This window comes from Salvelinus namaycush, chromosome 28 (genome assembly GCF_016432855.1).
Source record: "Salvelinus namaycush isolate Seneca chromosome 28, SaNama_1.0, whole genome shotgun sequence".
Classification (NCBI taxonomy): Eukaryota; Metazoa; Chordata; class Actinopteri; order Salmoniformes; family Salmonidae; genus Salvelinus; species Salvelinus namaycush.
This window is the reverse complement of record NC_052334.1, coordinates 19,995,343-20,017,699: the sequence shown is the minus strand read 5'-3', so window position 1 is coordinate 20,017,699 and position 22,357 is coordinate 19,995,343. Positions and strand designations below refer to the sequence as shown.

At 40.9% G+C, this 22,357-nt stretch overlaps 1 protein-coding gene across 1 annotated transcript; it reads left to right on the top strand.

Moving 5' to 3' along the window:
- The first annotated feature begins 506 nt into the window (after window positions 1-506).
- On the top strand, window positions 507-21,213 carry LOC120023248 (protein AHNAK2). Its single transcript, XM_038967294.1, has 8 exons — window positions 507-561; window positions 10,325-10,374; window positions 10,522-10,632; window positions 10,725-10,811; window positions 10,944-11,085; window positions 11,356-11,519; window positions 11,626-12,211; window positions 20,519-21,213. The coding sequence occupies exons 1-8, from the start codon at window positions 507-509 to the stop codon at window positions 21,211-21,213; spliced, it is 1,890 nt and encodes a 629-aa protein (XP_038823222.1).
- The last annotated feature ends 1,144 nt before the right edge of the window (window positions 21,214-22,357 follow it).

Below are 22,357 nucleotides of genomic sequence, written 5' to 3'. Positions count from 1 at the left end.
ACTCTCTAAAGTCTGTGTTTAGCTCCTCTTTTGCCTTTCCCTCTTATACACGTTTCCCAACAACTGTAATATGTAGCATCTTGTCCTGTGAGAGATTAGTCTGATCTATACTGCTGGTGAGGGGGGGCTGAACAGAGGGGTGGGGGGTAGCCCCTCCCATAATTGGGTTAGCGTGCTGCTCCGGAGGTCTATTTTACAGGAGAGATTAGAAGAGCCCTGCGTCACTCCAGTGTGGACTGCTCCGACTGTGGATGCTGCAGAAATCCCTCTGTCTCGCCGGCCGCTTGTTCGTTCGCTCACTCCTTCACTCTCCTCTCTCGCTCTCTCTCTGGTCCTGCGACTCATCCCTTCCAGCTGTGACTGACTGAGAGAAGGCAGTTCCAGTCCTGCCAGGACAGGGAAACTGCCAGAGCTCATCAGCAGCCAGGGCAGGGCCGCTGTGCTGCCGACTGCCAGTCCCAGGACAGGACCCCCTCTCCCTCCCAGGACCCCGGTGGACCGACAATATGTGCGACTGTTTCAACCTGGGCTTCCCCAACTGGCATGGCTCGCTGGGCACAGGTGGGTATCCCTCTCTCTCCTATCTCTGTTTCTATCGTTGTCCTCAACTATTCCTTGATTCAGCGCTAGAGCTCAGCATGTGTGAGTGAGTGTGTTGGGAGGCTGCTGCTGCTAAGAGCAGAGTGCTGATTCGTGTTGCTGACCTGCTGCTTGTCTGCTTGCCTGCAGTGTGTGGATGGGTGTGTCTGCAGTGTGCTGCCTGGGTGTGCCTGCTGCGTAGGGATGTGCTTGATATGTTTACATGAGTTGATGTACTTTTTTCCAGGTGTATAGTTATTATCCAAGAGCCCAGGCAGAATGTATCAAATGATGAATGCACAGTTCACCATCTGTCATTCACAATGTAAACTTAACTTATTTAAGTTTAATATAGACACAAATTCTGAAGGCTGAACTCATTGAAAGTTTGTAACATAGCCCATGTTTGCTTGAACCATTTAAAATGAATTCAGTTTTGCAAGCATTTCTGGGAAGGTTAAGAAGTAATTGATCTTTTGTTGAAATTGTGATAATAAAACTTTCCTTTATGATCACTAAGAATATGTTGTGCCTTTCCAATGTTAGCTATGGATTTTTATTTTCTTTAAATGCTAGATTTGTGGACATTGTTATTAGATTTTGATCATTTAAATTATTTTGTCCTTGACATGTTCAAATAATGTTTATTTTTGCATATTATCTTGACTTAAATAATTACATTTTCTTGACTAATGCAGTGCATATCATCTCAATGTTATTCTCTAACATAATCTGTAAGGGTCCATCCCACTGGGCAAAAGCTGATTGAATCAACATGGTTTCCAAGCCATTTCAACAAAGAACATCTTTGTGATGACGTTGAATCAATGTGGAAAACTGATTGGATTTACAAAAAGTCATCAACTTAAGGGAATTGTGTCTTTTTGAACCTATCTTTTAGCCTAAATCCAATGACAGGGTGACATTGTTTGTTGATTTCACTTTGAATTCATGTTAGTTGACAACTCAACCAAATGTTAATCAAAACTAGATGTTGAACTGACGTCTGTGTCCAGTGGGATAATATTACAACATGAACTGCCCTCACAAAAACTGTGTAGATGCGTGAATCCAACTGGGCTCTGACCAAACAACTCTAAGTGACTACTTTCCCAAAGATGGTGGAGAAGATTGCCTGTGTCTGATGAATCTATGTTGACTCAAGGATTTGTTTTACACCTATCTGTTTGTAATTAGAATATCTGGAAGCTTTAGCCACCTTTCACCACTTTGTAATGCACACTGGGTGGACATAACTGTCCTGAAAGAACTTCCGTTATTTATTTGAACAAATGCATTTGTAATCTTTTTACACAACACACTATTGTGAATTTCGCATTGCTTTCTGATTGATTTTCTATGCATTGTGGGGCAGGTAGCCTCGAAGTTAGAGCGTTGGGCCAGTAAACGAAAGGTTGCTGGTTTGAATACCGGAGCCTAGAAGGTAAAAATATATGTTGCTGTGCCGTTAAACAAGGCACTTAACCCTAATTTCTCCTGTGATGCTGTACAGTGGTGACCCTGGCTGTGACCGCACTCCCTGTGGGTGTCTCAGGGGGAGTTGGGATGTACAAGAAACACATTTCCATTACACACTTGTGTGTAACAGGACAAATATAAGCATTCCATTTACAATGCAGTATTTAGTGTATCATACTTTTGTACAAAAAGTGCTTTACTTGGGCACAGGTTCAAGGTTATGGAGGAAAGTGAATTCCTAGGTCTGGGAGGGACTGAAGCCAAAATGGGGCAGGGATGGGGATGATCTAATGAGATATAAGTGCCCTCTCCCCTGAGCAGAGACCTGTGCCAAATACTGGCCCAGAATTACTGTAATAGATGGTCTACTCAGCATTAGAGCCCATTGAAAGTCCATTTAAGATATCATCAACGATATCATCAATTATACACCATATACATTGGCAATCTCTTACAGACAGTCTGGGGGATGTTGTTGACTTTTATAGACATATTATTGTACTTTGCCCCTCTGTATAGAAGTATTCAGCAGTACAGGTCCCATTAGAGGGTGGGTATTCACTTATTGTTTGCTTCTAAATGTAATATATGCATGGACACGTACTCTCTCCCAGTGGGGCTATTTTTGGTACTAGTATTGGGAGGGCATCATGTGAGAATAGGGGCTAATTCTGATAGTTGAATTCCAAAACCATTATGAAACTCCTGCCACGTTCCTGCCACGTGAGTATCAATTCATGTTGTGGCCTGCTAGATTGAAAGCATGCGGGATCACAGTCCCATGTCCACATAATCGTGGGGAGAAATCCAATTCTGTTTTTTTCTCCCTGTCAGAAATCTGATTATACTTTAAATGCAAACAAACCACCCCCCAGAGAAAGGAGCTTGTGTCTCTTATAAAATTGGATAGGAATCATGCCCTGCTTCCCTGTAAACGAGGGACATGTAATTAATTATGCTAATGTATTTGACTAATGAGCAGAGCTCAGGGTCCTCCCAGGGCCTATGAGGATGAAAACAAACTCTAATGGCTGTAATAAGGGTCATGGGTCAGCTGGTTATGTTCAGAGAAGATGTTTGATAAAGTTGTTAGAGGAAAAAATATTGCTGTAGTGCTCCAGGTTTTTATTATTACATTATTTATTTCAGTATATATAATTACAAAATAGTTATGTAGCCACTGTTGATACATATCAAGGTGCAATCCCATTTATTAACAGGAAATTGCACATCAACCAAATTTCAATCAATCAAATGTATTTATAAAGCCCTTCTTACATCAGCTGATGTCACAAAGTGCTGTACAGAAACCCAGCCTAAAACCCCAAACAGCAAGCAATGCCGGTGTAGAAGCACGAGGTGTAGAAGCATGACTATTTATTATTTGATGTTGGCTCTGTTTAAGACTGAGAGTAACAATTAGTTTTACAGCCTAACACGTTGTTCAGGGAGGAGACTGAGGCCCATTCCCTAGCACATTAGCTAGCTAGACGCAGCCTTGAGGGTGACCACACCCAAAGACAATGGTGCAGTTGCACCCGACGTGAGTCATGCTAGATTAACTCAATGAAATGTTCCAACATATTCCCTGTACGGTTTTGTCAAATCTTTACAATGTAAAATCTTTTGCTATTATAAAGTAATAGTCATATAGATTAATGTGTTTTGGGTCCTGAACAGCAGAGGACAAACAGAGCAGAAATGTGCAGACAGTACGTGTCTGTGAGTTGGGCCCTGTCCTTGAATGGCCATTGATTTATGGTATTACCTGATGGAATGCAGAATTCATTATTTGGTCCCACTTTATATGTGTCACTAAAACAATGTGTTTTACACAGTAATTACATTGTCATGTACGATGTGGTTAGACATTATTACAGATTACTTACCCAACTGCTATAATTGTTTGTGACTTGCACAATTTTAGAGATGTGCAAATACATTTGAACATTGAGGGGACCTTTTAAATTGTACAGTAACGGAGAGTTTGCTGACAAATCTAAGGCCTGCAAAAGGAATCATTTAAATGTGTAATCACATAAAACTCAATGTACAATCACACACCAACAATAAAACTGGTTACCTAACTACACCTGCCTACAGTATGCAATTACTATGTCAACACAGTTTGTAGGGACAACTTATATAAAGTACGGCAGACAGTGAATTAACTTAGATTCTTTTAGTGTGTCACCTTTCTGCTGCACCCATATGACAAATATTTGAGTAGGGAGTTTCTCCACACTAAGTGCCAGTCTTGGTATGAGGAATATATGCCAGCCCCTGCCAACAAAATATAATATAACATGAACATCAGCAATTCTGGCTATTTTTTTATTGCGATATCAATTTGGAATTGTTCAGGATTATTTCAAGTATGCCCTTCCATTCAGCCCACACAGGGAGAGTTCCCTTGTTCCTCAGAGAACACAGAGTCCACTGTCTCTCTCCACAGTCATGACCCACTCCATTATTACCCTTCTCTCTGAACATGTATACAGTGTTTGCTGAAAATCAGTCAATCTGGAGAAAAAAGTGTGTAAAGAAGTCTCTGTGAGATGAGAGTGGAAATGACTAAATACTGTAAAGTTGACATAATATTTCTATATTTATAGCTGCGGTGTACATCCCTTGTAGGAGTGGAAAGGGTTATATACAGATATGTATTTTGGAGAACATCCACACCTTCATGAGAAGTATTTAAAATATGATTTTCAACTCCAATCCTAGGATTTGGCAGACTGTCCCCTGCTGTGTGTTACTCATACTGTTACAAGATTGATCTAGAAGGCTGAGCTGCAACTGAACCGGAACCCAAAAAGTGGGCAGTATCCACCCTTCATCAGAGGCTGGTTGCTCCTACTCTCTTGGGAGCAAAAACATAGCAGCTATGTTGAGAGTTTCATTCAGTCTGTTGGTTGGAATGGTTGAGTGGAATCTGTCTGAGGCGGTATTAAATGGATAAAGCAGGTTGCTACTTTAGCTTTAAGGGTGAGATATTTCCTTCAGGTAAGCCCTCTTGATATAAGAATTTCTCCATGAAAGTGTTCTTATGTGGTTGAATTAGCCTTGGCTGAACCTGTGTTGGACAAGCAAACATAGTAGTAGTAGTAGTTATTTAACTAGGCAAGTCAATTAAGAACAAATTCTTATTTACGATGACGGCCTTCATAGGGTGGAAAAAGTGTACGATGATGAGCCGGCCAAATCCGGGCCGGTTGTGATACAGCCTGGATTCAAACCAGAGTGTCTGTAGTGATGCCTCTAGCACTGAGATGCAGTGCCATAGACCGCTGCGCCACGCGGGAGCAGACACTTTGATGGCTTCTTTTATTGTCTTGACTGCTGGTGTTGACATCATGATTATTATGGACTAATGATGATTTTTACATTTCACAACACTAGCTATGTTTCCATCTAATTGGCAACCGATTTTCATGAGAATATTCTAAAATCTGCATGAAGAAAATATGTGTATTTTCCCACTAGTGTTGTGTTTCCACCAAACGGGCTTGTTGCGAATGAAAATCAGTGTGTGATGACGTGGTGCACAAAATATTGATAATATATTTTATGTTTTAGATTCTTCTTGACATTCTCTCGACCAGCGTCACCTGTAATGCTTTTCCAACAGTCTTGAAGGAGTTCCCACATATGCTGAGCACTTGTTGGCTGCTTTTCCTTCACTCTGCGGTCCGACTCATCCCAAACCATCTCAATTTGGTTGAGGTCGGGGGATTGTGGAGGCCAGGTCATCTGATGCAGCACTACATCACTCTCCTTCTTGGTAAAATAGCCCTTACACAGCACGGAGGTGTTTTGGGTCATTCTCCTGTTGAAAAACAACTGAGCCCAAACCAGATGGGATGGCGTATCGCTGCAGAAAGCTGTGGTAGTCATGCTGGTTAAGTGTGCCTTGAATTCTAAATAAATCACAGACAGTGTCATCAGCAAAGCACCGCCACACCATGCATGACACCTCCTCCTCCATGCTTTATGGTGGGAAATACACATGCAGAGATCATCCGTTCACCCACACTGCGTCTCACAAAGACACGGCGGGTGGAACCAAAAATCTCCAGTTTGGACTCCAGACCAAAGGACAAATTTCCACCGGTCTAATGTCCATTGCTCGTGTTTCTGGACCCAACTAAGTCTATTCTTCTTATTGATACCTTTAAGTAGTGGTTTCTTTGCAGCAATTCGACCATGGAGGCCTGATTCACACAGTCTCCTCTGAACAGTTGATGTTGAGATGTGTCTGCTATTTGAACCCTGTGAAGCATTTATTTGGGCTGCAATTTATGAGGCTGGTAACTCGACATTTTCCATATTGACTGACCTTCATGTCTTAAAGTAATGATGGACTGTTGTTTCTCTTTGCTCATTTGAGCTGTTCTTGGCATAATATGGACTTGGTCTTTTACCAAATAGGGCTATCTTCTGTATGCCCCCCTCCCCCCTACCTTGTCACAACACAACTGATTGGCTCAAACACATTAAGAAGGAAAGAAATTCCACAACTTAACTTTTAACAAAGCACACCTGTTAATTGAAATGCATTCCAGGTGACTACCTCATGAAGTTGGTTGAGAGCTTGCCAAGCTGCCATCAAGGCAAAGGGTGGCTATTTGAAGAATCTCAAATATCAAATATATTTTTATTTGCTTAACACTTTTTTGGTTACTACATTATTCCATATGTGTTATTTCATAGTTTTGACGTCTTCACTATTATTCTACAATGTAGAAAATAGTAAAAATAAAGAAAAACCCTTGAATGAGTTGGTGTTCTAAAACTTTCGACCAGTTGTGTACATAATACAAATATTCCAAAACATGCATCCTGTTTGCAACAAGGCACTAAAGTAATACTGCAAAAAATGTGGCAAAGCAATTCACTTTTTGTCCTGAATACAAAGTATTATGTTTGGGGCAAATCCAATACAACATATTACTGAGTTACCACTCTCCATATTTTCAAGCATAATGGCTGCATCATGTTATGGGTATGTTTGTAATTGTTAAGGAATGGGGAGTTTTTCAGGACAAAACAGAAACGGAATGGAGCTAAGCACAGGCAAATTCCTAGACGAAAACCTGGTTCAGTCTGCTTTCCATCAGACACTGGGAGATGTATTCACCTTTCAGCAGGACAAATCTCCACGCTAACCTAAAATACAAGGCCAAATCTACACTGGAGTTGCTTACCAAGAAGACATTGAATGTTCCTGAGTGGCCGAGTTACAGTTTTGACTTAAATCTACTTGAAAATCTATGGCAAGACCTGAAAATGGTTGTCTAGCAATGATCCACAACCAATATGACAGCGCTTGAAGAATTTTGTAAAAAATGATGGGCAAATGTTGCACAATCCAGGTGTGGAAAGCTCTCTCAGACTTACCCAGAAAGACTCACCGCTGTAATCTCTGCCGAAGGTGCTTCTACAAAGTAGAAGTATTGGCTAATTGGGGTCTGAATACTTATGTAAAACATATATTTCTGTATTTCATTTTCAATACATTTGCAAACATTAAAAACACGTTTTCACTTTGTCATTATGGGGTATAGTGTGTAGATGGGTGAGGATTTTTATTTATTTAATCCATTTTGAATTCAGTCTGTAACACAACAAAACATGGAAGAAGTCAAGGGGTATGGATACTTTCTGAAGGCACTGTATGTGCAGTTTAATACTGACACACTGACACAGCACTGACACATGGTCATGTTGAAAAAGTTGTTCTACTGCATAGTGTGACTCCCTTTGAACCACCTGAACCTTGATCCTCATAAGGTACTTGCTAAGGGAATGACACACCCTTTCAATAGGAAGTTCCCACACATAGTGTATGTCACGCCTGCTCCCGCTCCCCCTTCCTGGCGCTCAAGGGCGCCAGGCTGCCCATCATTACGCACATCTGTCACCATTGTTACACGCACCAGCGCTTCTTTGGACTCACCTGGACTCCATTACTTTGTTGATTGCTCCTCCTATATCTGTCTGTTCCTCGGTTTGATCCCCGTGTCAGCATTATTGTCGTTATGTTTCCCCTGTCCAGACGCTGTCCTTGTTTCTTTCATGTCAGTTATTTATTTAATGTTCACTCCCTGTACTTGCTTCTCGTCTGTCAGTGTCTGTCCTTACACTGTATACACACAAACTCACAAGCAAACAAAGAATTGTATACACAGCAATTCCCTATTACTTATCGCTCAAACTAACCAGCATGTTTTCAAGTGTGGCATACAACGTCAATTCATTTACGATTCTAAAATATTGTGAGTGTTTTCATACATGTTTTGGGCTCTCTACACTTTATTGCTTGCAATGTTTCGACCAGAACACATCAAACATGTTTACTTGTCTAAGTCAATCAATATCACATACAACATCTCAGAATGTAAACTCAGCATTGGATAATACTGAGCGGGGAACTTGTATCACCTGTAACAAAGCATTTTTGATAGACAATCTTGATTTTCACGTCAACATGAAAAGAGTTTATTCAACCCCACTGCATCTTCTGATTTTATGAGACACCACTGCTTTTCACCGCTGCAATGATCTGACCAGTGACTTACAGTAGGCCTATTGTGAAGCTTCAGTCCAACCATGAGGTACTCAGCAGCTAATATGATAACATTGATAGCATTATTTGTTCTTGAATATTTGTTTTATTTCTCAGAAATGGATACTCAAGTGGCATCAGCGCAGGGGTAACTTGACAATGGAAAATATGATCACAGTATGATTGTCTATCAAAGATGATAATAATAACAATCACATTGATCCGAATGATACATTTTGAAAACTACACTCCCTTACCTACTGTACACTTCAAGGCAAATTTTTAGTTAAATCTCAAGATCAATAGAGTGGATCACTTAACAGGCAGCTGTGGAAGCTGGTTCCTTTGGGAATTCTTGCCAGGAAGAACTTCCAATAATCTCCTCCTGGGCTTTAGTATCTCTAAAGAAATCTGATACCCTGGTCAGACAGGGAGGGAGGGACGATCATCTGAAATATTTTGATAATGTTATATCCCGATAATATTCACAATAGATGTGAACAAAACATGGAAATCTTCTCCAATACCTGGTTACCTAATGAGAGATATTCTGAGGCTTTATTTTTTATTTTATTTTACTTAACATTTATTTAAATCGGCAAGTCAGTTAAAAACAAATTATTATTTACAATGACTGTCACGTTCGTCGTATGAATCGGACCAAGGTGCAGCGTGGTATGCGTACATTCTTCTTTATTTAAGAATGAACACTGAACAAACGAACAAAATAACAAACTGAACCGTGAAGCTAATATGAGTAGTGCAGACAGGCAACTAAACATAGAACCAGAACCCACGAACATAAAAGGGAAAATGGCTACCTAAATATGATCCCCAATCAGAGACAACGATAAACAGCTGCCTCTGATTGGGAACCATATCAGGCCACCATAGACATACAAATCACCTAGACCTACAAAACCCCTAGACAATAGAAAAACTAACGTACCCACCCTAGTCACACCCTGACCTAACCAAAATATAAAGAAAACCGAGATATCTCAGGTCAGGGTGTGACAATGGCCTACCAAAAGGCAAAAGGCCTCCTGCGGGGACGGGGGCTGGGATAAAAAAATAATTAAAAAATATATATAAATGTAGGACAAAACACACATCACGACAAGAGAGACAACACAACACTACAAAAGAGAGACCTAAGACAACAACATAGCAAGGCAGCAACACATGACGACACAGCATGGTAGCAACATAACAACAACATGGTAGCAACACAACATGGTAGTAGCACAAAACATGGTACAAACATTATTGGGCACAGACAACAGCACAAAGGGCAAGAAGGTAGAGACAACAATACATCACACAAAGCAGCCACAACTGTCAGTAAGAGTGTCCATGATTGAGTCTTTGAATGAAGAGACTGAGATAAAACTGTCCAGTTTGAGTGTTTGTTGCAGCTCGTTCCAGTCGCTAGCTGCAACAAACTGAAAAGAGGAGCGACCCAGGGATGTGTGTGCTTTGGGGACCTTTAACAGAATGTGACTGGCAGAACGAGTGTTGTATGTGGAGGATGAGGGCTGCAGCAGATATCTCAGATAGGGGGGAGTGAGGCCTAAGAGGATTTTATAAATAAGCACCAACCAGTGGGTTGCAACCATTTGAGAACTGTGGTGGTTTACCTTGAACTAAATATGCTCTTATTATTTTTCTCTTTTTATTCTTTATTTTGAGTAGGGTCCGGACGAAGGCTGAAGGGACCAGAGCCTGACACGGTGGATGATTCAGTGAGTGGCTCTACTGATATGGCAAACCTATTGTTTGCATTGGTGGACATCATGTGAATACTAAAGACTATGGGAAAGACACCCAACTCATTTGAATTAATCTCCATATAGTAACAAAAAGAACTTACTTTTAACATTTTGTTGTAGATATGTGAAGAGCCATCTGAGTTTATAGAGGGGGAGAGACCTCGCCCTCAAGGATCCTCCCCTGTAGATGAATACCCTGAGACTGACAAATACAAGGACAGTGATAAACAGGTACACAATGCTGTATATTTCATCCAACCATCATGTTGACTTGCAGTGTGGATTTTTGTCAGACTGTCTGATTTCTTTAACATTCATTTTAGGGTGGAGGTGGGAGTGGCAAAAAAGGAAAGAGAGGTTTTGGGTCCCTGTTTGAAAAGCGCTCCCCTGCCAAGATGAGTCAACTGGAGGTCAGACAAGTCTGCATTATCTTTAACTCATGGAGAAGCATGGCTTCAGGTTTTCATTTGTGGTACATAACATGTTGGTATTTCAACATTTCTCATGTTTTTCTTTCATTCTTTTTTTTTGTGTAAACTCAGAGCCCAGAGTCAGGAGTGATTGTGAAAATGGCAAAAGAGACATGTGCCGAGGGCCTTGTTGTAAGTGGAGGGAAGGAGGGAATCTTCATCAAGGAAGTGAGGCCAGAGTCACCAGCCTCAAAGCTTCTTAGTGTACATGAGGGTAAGCAGACAAACAGCTCATACCATGTTCTTTCAGACGCTGAACCAAAAAAGTAGCCAATAGACCAAAAAGTTAACCTGAAAGCAAAGGACATATCGGTGAAATGTGGAGTGAAATGGGTTAAATGTGAAGTAACAGAGCCAAGGTTGTTTTTGCTATCCAGGGTAAGAGACTCCCACATTTTTGGCTTTGAATGATCGTATATGTTAGAGTTCTACAGTTCAAATGTTGATTTATTGGTATTTCTATGTCTTCCTTTTGTTCATTCAGGTGATCAGATACTCAGTGCCACTGTGTATTTTGACGATGTTACATATGAAGATGCTCTACAGATATTGGAACATGCCCAGCCTTACAAGATGGAGTTACTTCTGAAACGCAAACCAATAAAGACATCCACCCTTGAGAGTGAACCAGCCCTTGAAATCATCCAAGTAACTATCACTATGTTCTTTTTCTGGATATGTAGATTAGTGTTATGTCTTTGGCTCTTTTTCTCATTCAGCAATCAATCAGCTATTCACTTTTGTTATCCTACAGGTGGAAGAAGGTTCCTCTCCGGAAATGAGGGGACATTCAAAGACAAAAAAGCATGGTGACCGAATCTCTTGGCCCAAGTTCCCCTCCTTCAGCAAAAGTCAAAAGTCCCATTTTAAGAGGTCTCACAGTACTTCAGAGGCAGATGATAAGAGGAAGCTGGAGCTTAGCCCTACAACAAGTGACACAGAGTCGCCAATAAAATCTCAGGAGGCTGTTATGGGAAAGACAAAGAAGCATAAGATAAAGATATCAAGCATGAAGATGAAGGGCCGCAAGAGCATGTCTGTTGAGCAGCCAGACCAGAACATACACATACTAACTGTAGAGCGTGTAGAGGTTATGGAAAACCAACAGAGTCAAGATGACATACACTCACCGGATGGTCTAGAGAGCGCATCAGTAGATACATCTCAAGTATATGTATTAGAATCAGAATCTGAAAAAATTGAATCCACCAAGATAAGAAATGAATGCATTCTTCCAAACCTGGCAGGCTCTGAAACTAAACAACACAAGGTAGAACTCATTAGTCTGGACAAAACTTTGAAAACCACAGACATAACAGTTGCTCTTGCTGATCAAGAAAGTCCCTCAACCAAGAAATCTCCAGAGGGAAAGAAAAAGAAGAAAGAGAATAAAGAGAGGTCAGAACTAAAGTTTACATTCAAGGGAAATGAGAAAAAAGACAAACACAAGCAAAACATACCAGTAAAATTATCACTAAAAAGCCTGAAGACACCAAGAGCAGATATGATAACATCTGATCTGTCTGCACATGACAATACATTGCTGAGCCCAACAGTAGTATCACATACGGAGCTGGAGGAGTGTCAACTCCCAATTGATATCAACACTCAAGTAATCATCAATGAGAGTTCAGGGAAAACCCTACCCTCCACTGATATGGAAATGAGCATGCCAAAATTAGACATCTGCCTTGACATGTCAGATATAGGACTTATCAGGAAATCCCCTCAGATTGGACAAGAACAACACTTGAAAGAAACATATGTTAAAACTGATGTGAATGCACAGGAAATTAGCATACATGCTAAGGTCATCAGTATTACAATGGAACCTGACTCGCAGATGGAAATACAAGCTTCAAAGTTACCTACAGAGAGAAGCATTGATGATGTTTTAGCACAAATTGGTACAAGATCTGCTCCCAAATTTAAACTGCAGAGGGTGGATCCTGCTGACTTTGTTACTGACAAACCCATAAAAATGACAGACGTGAAGATTGTAGAAATGGACGTGAAAGGACTTACAGTTGAGGATAAGGGTTTAAAGATACTTCCAAGCCGTGAGGATATTGAGATCCCAGGCATAGAAGATGCATCATTAACTAGCATCAAGGCCCCAGTGATAAAACAGCCTAAAACAGCATTCACTCTTCCTGTTGAAGAAATCCAGGCGCAGACTGTACAGATGGTTATAGACGTTGATAGAGTTAAAGAGGCTGTCTCCAAATTGCCAGGGTTCAAGCTGCCGAAGGGTGACATTGCAGGCCTGCCTGCTCATCAACAAATCACAATGACAGACGTGAATACAGAAAGAGTAGATGCCACCCTATCTAAAATCACAGACATAAAGGCACAGTTGGACACGTATGTCAAAAAGAGTGACATAAATGCTTTACCAGAAAAGTTGAGCAGGAGCTCAGTTACCACATTCAAATTGCCAAAGACCCAACTTTTTGATCTAGGTGCTCATGAACCTATTACTATGACAGAAATAGACGATACAAAAACAAAACAGGAAGCTGGAAAGACCAATGAGGATGAAATCCAAATTGAACTCCATAAACGAGAGAACGTAGAGAAAGCTGGAATGGAAACTATACAACAAAAAGGAACTCCCAACAAAGTGGAAAAGGAAAAAGAGACTGGTGAAATTCTGGAGCCTAAGTTGGCAGTACCAGTACCTGAGGGGCCAACCATCACATCTGAGGAGAGAAATCGTATACCTGCCACTTACACTAAAGGATTAGATAAGAAGTCAAAGAAAGCAAATATTTCAATGCCTAGGTTTGGAATAACACAAACGGATATTAGATTCCCAGACATTGGGATTGGACTACCAAAAAGAGACACCTCGGGGGAAAAGAAGGATGAGGTCAAAGATGAAAGCAATGCATTGCACCTTGAAATGAAAATGTCAGAGGTTGAAATTAAACTCAGCAAAGTACCAGATTCGGAATATTCCACTATCAAAACTCATGTGACAGACCATCAAACACCTACAATACGAACTTTATGCTCAGAAACAATGCCAGAGGTACCTTCATCTGACATTAAAGGAGCAGTTATGGGCATTGATGTCCAATCTGTTGATGTCGGGAGAGCAGACATCCAAATACCGGATGTTGAAGTCGAAGTACCCTCCGTTGAAGTTGAAATACCAGAAACAGTTTATAAAGATATTGATGTGAAAATGAATAAACGACAGATATCATTCCCCAAAATTGGAGTTAAAGCCCCAGAGATTGATGTTAGTGTGCTAAAACCAGACATCTCTCTTCCTGAGGGAAACATGGAGGTCAAATTGCCTGAGGTGGAAATTGAAGTTCCAGAGCTTCAAGTGGAAGTGAAAGATACTGTAGGGTCCCCCTCAAGATTTAAAATCCCAACTTTAAAATTCCCTAAATTTGGAACAGTTGCTCCAATCGTCACAGTAGAGTTACCTGATGTGGACAAGGATATCAAACTTCATGGAACTGAAAGACCAGAACCCAAGCTGTCAATATCAGGAAAAGTTCATGCAGTTGACTTTGAGAAACAGAGTGACTTTAAAAAATCTAGTGTTAAGATCGCATCTATAGATGTGGATGTGAAGACTAAAGGACTTGAACTGGAGGGACAAGGAAGCAAGTTTAAACTGCCAAATCAGGGAATTTCATTACCAAAAGTAAAAGGTCCTGAGATCGATTTAGGTGTATCGAAGAAAGACATAGATGTCACTTTACCAGAGACCAACGTGGAGATCCAACCACCTGATGTTGAACTCAAAGTGTCTTCTGGTGAAGTTGAAATGCCTGAGCGAGCTGCTACAGAGATTGATGTGAAAGTGAAAAAGCCACGGATTTCATTTCCAGGGCTTGGATTTTCAAAACCTGAAGTATGTGAGGTTGATGTCAGTCTTCCAAAGGTGGATATTTCTCTTCAAGAAGGAAATGTGGGGGTCAAAAAGTCAGAGGTGGAAATGACAGCTCCAGAGATTCAAGATGAAGTGAAACATGATATTGAGCTTGAGGGACAAGGAAGTAAGTTCAAACTACCCAAATTTGGAATCTCAATGCCAAAGGTAAAAGGTCCTGAGATTGATTTAAGTTTATCAAAGAAAGTCATAGATGTCACTTTACCAGAGGACAAAGTGGAGGTCCAACCACCTGATGTTGAAATCGAAGTGTATTCTGGTCAAGTTCAAATGCCAGAGGGAGCTGCTACAGAGATTGATGTGAAAATGAAGAAGCCCCGAATGTCATTTGGATGGTTTTCAAAACCAGAAGTGAAAGCACCGGAGGTTGATGTCAGTCTTCCAAAGGTGGGCATTTCGCTTCCAGAAGGAAAGGTGGAGTTCAAAGAGCCAGAGGTGGAATTTAAAGCTCCAGAGAGTCAAGTTGAAGTGAAACATGATATTGAGCTTCAGGGACAAGGAAGTAAGTTCAAACTACCAAAATTTGGAATCTCATTGCCGAAGGTTAAAAGTTCTGAATTTGACTTAAGTGTGTCAAAAACAGATGTAGATGTCGACTTACCAGAGAGAAGAGCAGCTCTTCAACTACCTGATGTTGAAGTCGGAGTGCCCTCTGTTGAAGTTGAAAAACGAGAAGCAGTTTCTAAAGATATTGATGTGAAAATGAAAAAGCCCCGAATGTCATTCCCCAAATTTGGATTTTCAAAACCAGAAGTGAAAGCACCTGAGGTTGATGTCAGTCTTCCAGAGGTGGATATTTCTTTTCCAGAGGAAAAGGTGGAGGTCAAAGAGCCTGAGGTAGAAATTGAAGCTCCAGAGATTCAAGCTGAGGTGAAAGATACTGTAGGCTCCCCCTCAAGATTCAAAATGCCAACTTTAAAATTCCCTCAATTTGGAGCAGCTGCTCCAAACATCACAGTAGAGGTACCTGATGTGGACAAGGACATCAAGGTTCATGAATCTCAAATTCCAGAAACCAAGCTGACAATGTCAGCAATTAACATTGAAAAGCCAAGTATTGACCTTAAAGGCCCATCTATAGATGTGGATGTGAAGAGCAAAAGACTTAACATTGTCACTTTACCAGAGGCCAGCGTGGAGGTCCAACCACATAGCACTGAACTCAAAGTGCCTTCTGGTAAAGATGAAATTCCTGAAGGAGTTGCTACAGAAATGGATGTAAAAATGAAAAAGCCACGGATGTCATTTGGATGGTTTTCAAAATCAGAAGTGAAAGCACCGGAGGAGGATGCCAGTCTTCCAAAGGGGGATATTTCTCCTCCAGAGGTAAAGGTGGAGGTCAAAGAGTCAGAGGTGGAAATTAAAGCTCCAGAAAATCAAGTTGAAATGAAACATGGAATTGAGCTTGAGGGACAAGGAAGTAAGTTCAAACTACCAAAATTTGGAATCTCATTGCCGAAGGTTAAAGGTCCTGAATTTGACTTAAGTATCTCAAAGACAGATGTAGATGTCGACTTACCAGAGAGAAGAGCAGACCTCCAACTACCTGATGTTGAAGTCGGAGTGCCCTCTGTTGAAGTTGAAATACCAAAAGCAGTTTCTAAAGATATTGATGTGAAAATGAAAAAGCCCCGAATGTCATTCCCCAAATTTGGATTTTCAAAACCAGAAGTGAAAGCACCTGAGGTTGATGTCAGTCTTCCAGAGGTGGATATTTATCTTCCAGAGGGAAAGGTGGAGGTCAAAGAGCCTGAGGTGGAAATTGAAGCTCCAGAGATTCAAGCTGAGGTGAAAGATACTGTAGGCTCCCCCTCAAGATTCAAAATGCCAACTTTAAAATTCCCTCAATTTGGAGCAGCTGCTCCAAACATCACAGTAGAGGTACCTGATGTGGACAAGGACATCAAGGTTCATGAATCTCAAATTCCAGAAACCAAGCTGACAATGTCAGCCATTAACATTGAAAAGCCAAGTGTTGACCTTAAAGGCCCATCTATAGATGTGGATGTGAAGAGTAAAACACTTGAAATTGTCACTTTACCAGAGGCCAGCGTGGAGGTCCAACCACATAGCACTGAACTCAAAGTGCCTTCTGGTAAAGATGAAATTCCTGAAGGAGTTGCTACAGAAATGGATGTAAAAATGAAAAAGCCACGGATGTCATTTGGATGGTTTTCAAAATCAGAAGTGAAAGCACCGGAGGATGATGCCAGTCTTCCAAAGGGGGATGTTTCTCTTCCAGAGGTAAAGGTGGAGGTCAAAGAGTCAGAGGTGGAAATTAAAGCTCCAGAAAATCAAGTTGAAATGAAACATGGAATTGAGCTTGAGGGACAAGGAAGTAAGTTCAAACTACCAAAATTTGGAATCTCATTGCCGAAGGTTAAAGGTCCTGAATTTGACTTAAGTATCTCAAAGACAGATGTAGATGTCAACTTACCAGAGAGAAGAGCAGACCTCCAACTACCTGATGTTGAAGTCGGAGTGCCCTCTGTTGAAGTTGAAATACCAAAAGCAGTTTCTAAAGATATTGATGTGAAAATGAAAAAGCCCCGAATGTCATTCCCCAAATTTGGATTTTCAAAACCAGAAGTGAAAGCACCTGAGGTTGATGTCAGTCTTCCAGAGGTGGATATTTCTTTTCCAGAGGAAAAGGTGGAGGTCAAAGAGCCTGAGGTAGAAATTGAAGCTCCAGAGATTCAAGCTGAGGTGAAAGATACTGTAGGCTCCCCCTCAAGATTCAAAATGCCAACTTTAAAATTCCCTCAATTTGGAGCAGCTGCTCCAAACATCACAGTAGAGGTACCTGATGTGGACAAGGACATCAAGGTTCATGAATCTCAAATTCCAGAAACCAAGCTGACAATGTCAGCAATTAACATTGAAAAGCCAAGTATTGACCTTAAAGGCCCATCTATAGATCTGGATGTGAAGAGCAAAAGACTTAACATTGTCACTTTACCAGAGGCCAGCGTGGAGGTCCAACCACATAGCACTGAACTCAAAGTGCCTTCTGGTAAAGATGAAATTCCTGAAGGAGTTGCTACAGAAATGGATGTAAAAATGAAAAAGCCACGGATGTCATTTGGATGGTTTTCAAAATCAGAAGTGAAAGCACCGGAGGAGGATGCCAGTCTTCCAAAGGGGGATATTTCTCCTCCAGAGGTAAAGGTGGAGGTCAAAGAGTCAGAGGTGGAAATTAAAGCTCCAGAAAATCAAGTTGAAATGAAACATGGAATTGAGCTTGAGGGACAAGGAAGTAAGTTCAAACTACCAAAATTTGGAATCTCATTGCCGAAGGTTAAAGGTCCTGAATTTGACTTAAGTATCTCAAAGACAGATGTAGATGTCGACTTACCAGAGAGAAGAGCAGACCTCCAACTACCTGATGTTGAAGTCGGAGTGCCCTCTGTTGAAGTTGAAATACCAAAAGCAGTTTCTAAAGATATTGATGTGAAAATGAAAAAGCCCCGAATGTCATTCCCCAAATTTGGATTTTCAAAACCAGAAGTGAAAGCACCTGAGGTTGATGTCAGTCTTCCAGAGGTGGATATTTCTTTTCCAGAGGAAAAGGTGGAGGTCAAAGAGCCTGAGGTGGAAATTGAAGCTCCAGAGATTCAAGCTGAGGTGAAAGATACTGTAGGCTCCCCCTCAAGATTCAAAATGCCAACTTTAAAATTCCCTCAATTTGGAGCAGCTGCTCCAAACATCACAGTAGAGGTACCTGATGTGGACAAGGACATCAAGGTTCATGAATCTGAAATTCCAGAAACCAAGCTGACAATGTCAGCCATTAACATTGAAAAGCCAAGTGTTGACCTTAAAGGCCCATCTATAGATGTGGATGTGAAGAGTAAAACACTTGAAATTGTCGCTTTACCAGAGGCCAGCGCGGATGGCCAACCACCTAGAATTGAACTCAAATTGTCTTCTGGTGAAGTTGAAATGCCTGAAGGAGCTGCTACAGAGATTGATGTGAAAATGAAAAAGCCACGGATGTCATTTGGATGGTTTTCAAAACCAGAAGTGAAATCACCGGTGGTTAATGTCAGTCTTCCAAAGGGGGATATTTCTCTTCCAGGGGGAAAGGTGGAGGTCAAAGAGCCAGCCGTGGAAATTACAGCTCCAGAAATTCAAGTTGAAATGAAACATGGAATTGAGCTTGAGGGACAAAGAAGTAAGTTCAAACTACCACAATTTGGAATCTTATTGCCGAAGGTTAAAGGTCCTGAAATTGGCTTAAGTGTCTCAAAGACAGATGTAGATGTCGACTTACCAGAGAGAAGAGCAGACCAACTACCTGATGTTGAAGTAGGAGTGCCCTCTGTTGAAGTTGAAATACCAGAAGCAGTTTATAAAGATATTGATGTGAAAATGAAAAAGCCCCGAATGTCATTCCCCACATTTGGATTTTCAAAACCAGAAGTTAAAGCACCTGAGGTTGATGTCAGTCTTCCAAAGGTGGATATTTCTCTTCCAGAGGGACAGGTGGAGGTCAAAGAGCCTGAGGTGGAAATTGAAGCTCCAGAGATTCAAGTTGAAATTAAACATGATGTTGAACATGAGGGACAAGGAAGTATATTCAAACTATCAACGTTTGGAATGTCATTGCCAAAGGTAAAAGGTCCTGAGATGGATTTAAGTTTATCAAAGAAAGTCATAGAAGTCACCTTACCAGAGGCCAGCGTGGAGGTCCAACCACCTAGCGTTGAACTCAAAGTGCCTTCTGGTGAAATTAAAATGCCCGATGGAGCTGCTACAGGAATTGATGTGAAAATGAACATACCACAGATGTCATTTGGATGGTTTTCCAAACCAGAAGTGAAATCACCTGAGGTTGATGTCAGTCTTCCAAAGGTGAACATTTCACTTCCAGAGGGAAATGTGGAGGTCAAAGAGCCTGAGGTGGAAATGAAAGCTCTGGAGAGTCAAGTTGAAATGAAACATGAAGGTTTATCAGTTGATGGAAAACTACAAACATCAGAGATGGCATTCAAAATGGCAACATTCAAATTCCCTACATTTGGTGCAACGTCAAAGGTTGTAGTCGATGTCTCTGATAAAGAGAAGGATATTAATGTGCCTGGGGTAGAAATTATAGATCAACTACTTGGAGCTTCATTACAAATTGATTTACCGGAACAGGGGGACACAGTTGACATTAAAGGATCTAGAGAAGTACAGCTACATGATGCTGGATCTGAAAGGTCCTCAGTTAAAGGTGGAATGTCAATAGCCGAAGTGGATGTTCCTGAAGTTGAAGTTTCAAAACTGACAATTGATGATAAAGGCAATGGCTCCCCCAGCAAAGGTCAAGGCTCACCCAGTAAAGGTCAAGGCTCGCCTAGTAAATTCAAACTTCCAAGCTTCAAAATGCCCAGATTGAGCATTTCAAAATCCAAACCTGAGAATGAACATGATGATATAAATCCAAATGTTATTTTGGAGAATTATGAGATTCAAGTGAAACCACAAGAACCAGAGAAATCACCAAAGTTGACTTTGACAACATTTGGGGAGGTATTAAGAAGCATTGATGTTGAATTTGATGTTCCCAAATTAGAGGAAGTGGAAGAGAAGCTCACAGGCTCAAGGGAAGATATAACAGCCTCAGGGAAAACCGAACTAAATGCTCAAACCAGTGTTGAAACCCAGTCTATGCATAAAGAGGAAGAAGCCAAAGAAAAATCTAAATTTGGGTGGTTTAAGTTTCCCAAAGTTGGACTATCTTCTTCAGAATCTGCCAAGACTTTAGAAAAATACACTTCTGAGAAAGAAGGAAGTGAGAAAAGCCCTGACTCTGTGGAACAGGACGTCAGCTTGACCTTTTCAGTACACTCATCGGATGCTTTTGCAGATATTAGTTCAACAGTCACAAGCGAACAATTTGGTCCATCATTGGCCTCTCCAACCAAAGTCACAGTGAAATACTCTGACCCTATTGCCACTGAGGTACAGGGTGATGTCATCACCTCCAGAGCAAGGACAAAATTGATCGCCTTTGAACCCTACTTGGCAGAGAAAGTCACCACTCCAATGTCCTCTGGAGTTTCCTCCTCATCAGTGGACACCCTAAAATTGGAGTCTGGTACACATGTCAGCACATCCAATATACAAGCAATACCAGACACACAGAAGGCCACGCTCTTAACAGATTTTGGATTGCAGACAGGGACCGCTGGAGTTTCTTCTGCATCTTGGTCAGTGGACGACACCAACAAAACACAGAGTGAAGGGCAAACAGTTATTGAGAGGCATGTAGTTATGGAAATGTCAGGCACTGACAGGGAAACGGTTTTCATAACCCAAAAAGTTACACATGTGTTTGGGGCTGAGCCCATCTCAGATGAAACAGCCTCATCTATCAAACAGATGAAAGACACTATGCAGTCTGAGAAAATGAAATTTTTTGATGGGGCTGAATTGGAGTGACTGGGAGGAATACAGTATGATAAATCCCTCCATTGAGGAGTAATATCAGTCAGATTATTATTGTGCTCTTATTAATTGTGCTTTAATTTATGACCAAGTTTTAATATATACAGTTCAATGTTTTGAGTGTTTACTGAGTACACTATATAAGTTCACAAATTGGCATACAAGCCCATGATACAGGTAGCGATGTAAAAGCCAACTTTGTCACTTCAATGTAATTACTACCACTGAGACCAGGTCAATTCTACAGTAACAGTGACAGCAGCTAGGTTTCCATCCAATTGGCGACAGATTTTCATGCGAATATTCAAAAATCTGCATAAAGAAAATATGTAATTTTCAAAATACATAAATCATCCCCGTATGATGCAATCTGCAGCATACAGGGATGATTTCTATATTTTGAAAGTTACATATTTTGAAAATTTGATTGCTGATAAGCAAAACATTTTGGGACTATGTCAACAATGAACTAATGAAACAAATACCAAAAGATCGTTTCTGGGTGGAATTTTTCTTTAAGTTTATGCATTAACTCAGAATTATTAAAGTTAGGCATTAACTCCAAATGGTTAAGGTAAAGGTTAAGGATTGTGACAGGATTTATTTCGCTGGATTCGAATACGCAGCCTTTGGCAGATGCTTTACACATCGTCTCCCAACTTCCTCAGACATGAATGGTCATCCAATACTGACATCTATCGGGTGACTTGCCTCTTCCAAAGTCATAGTGGGTGGACCACACAATAGCATTCAGCCTGGTCTCATAGACTAGACGTAACATAGTAAATGCAATTACGGCATACAAATTAGTTTGGTATGGTTACATAAGACAGAAGGTTACATAAAGCAAAACAAATGTAAGGTGGCTGGTCGGGGTGGGTGTATAACAGGAAAGTCTAGCAACCGAAAGGTTGTCTGCTTGAATCTTATCATGGACAACGTTTGCATTTTAGCTAATTATCAACTTTGTAACTACTTGCTACTTTGCTACTACTTAGCATGTTAATTAACCCTTCCCTAACCTTAACCTTAACCCTTTAACCTAACTCCTAACCATAACCCTTAATCCCTAACCCCTAGTCTAGCTAACATTAGCCACCTAGCAAACATTAGCGCTAACCACCTAGCCACCTAGTTA

Bases quoted from the DNA above. Each gene is read 5' to 3' on its own strand.
- LOC120023248 (XM_038967294.1), top strand. From the start codon at position 507: ATGTGCGACTGTTTCAACCTGGGCTTCCCCAACTGGCATGGCTCGCTG. The intron at 10,375-10,521 runs GTGAGTGGCTCT...ATTTTGTTGTAG, and splicing joins CTGACACGGTGGATGATTCA to ATATGTGAAGAGCCATCTGA. The intron at 11,520-11,625 runs GTAACTATCACT...GTTATCCTACAG, and splicing joins CAGCCCTTGAAATCATCCAA to GTGGAAGAAGGTTCCTCTCC.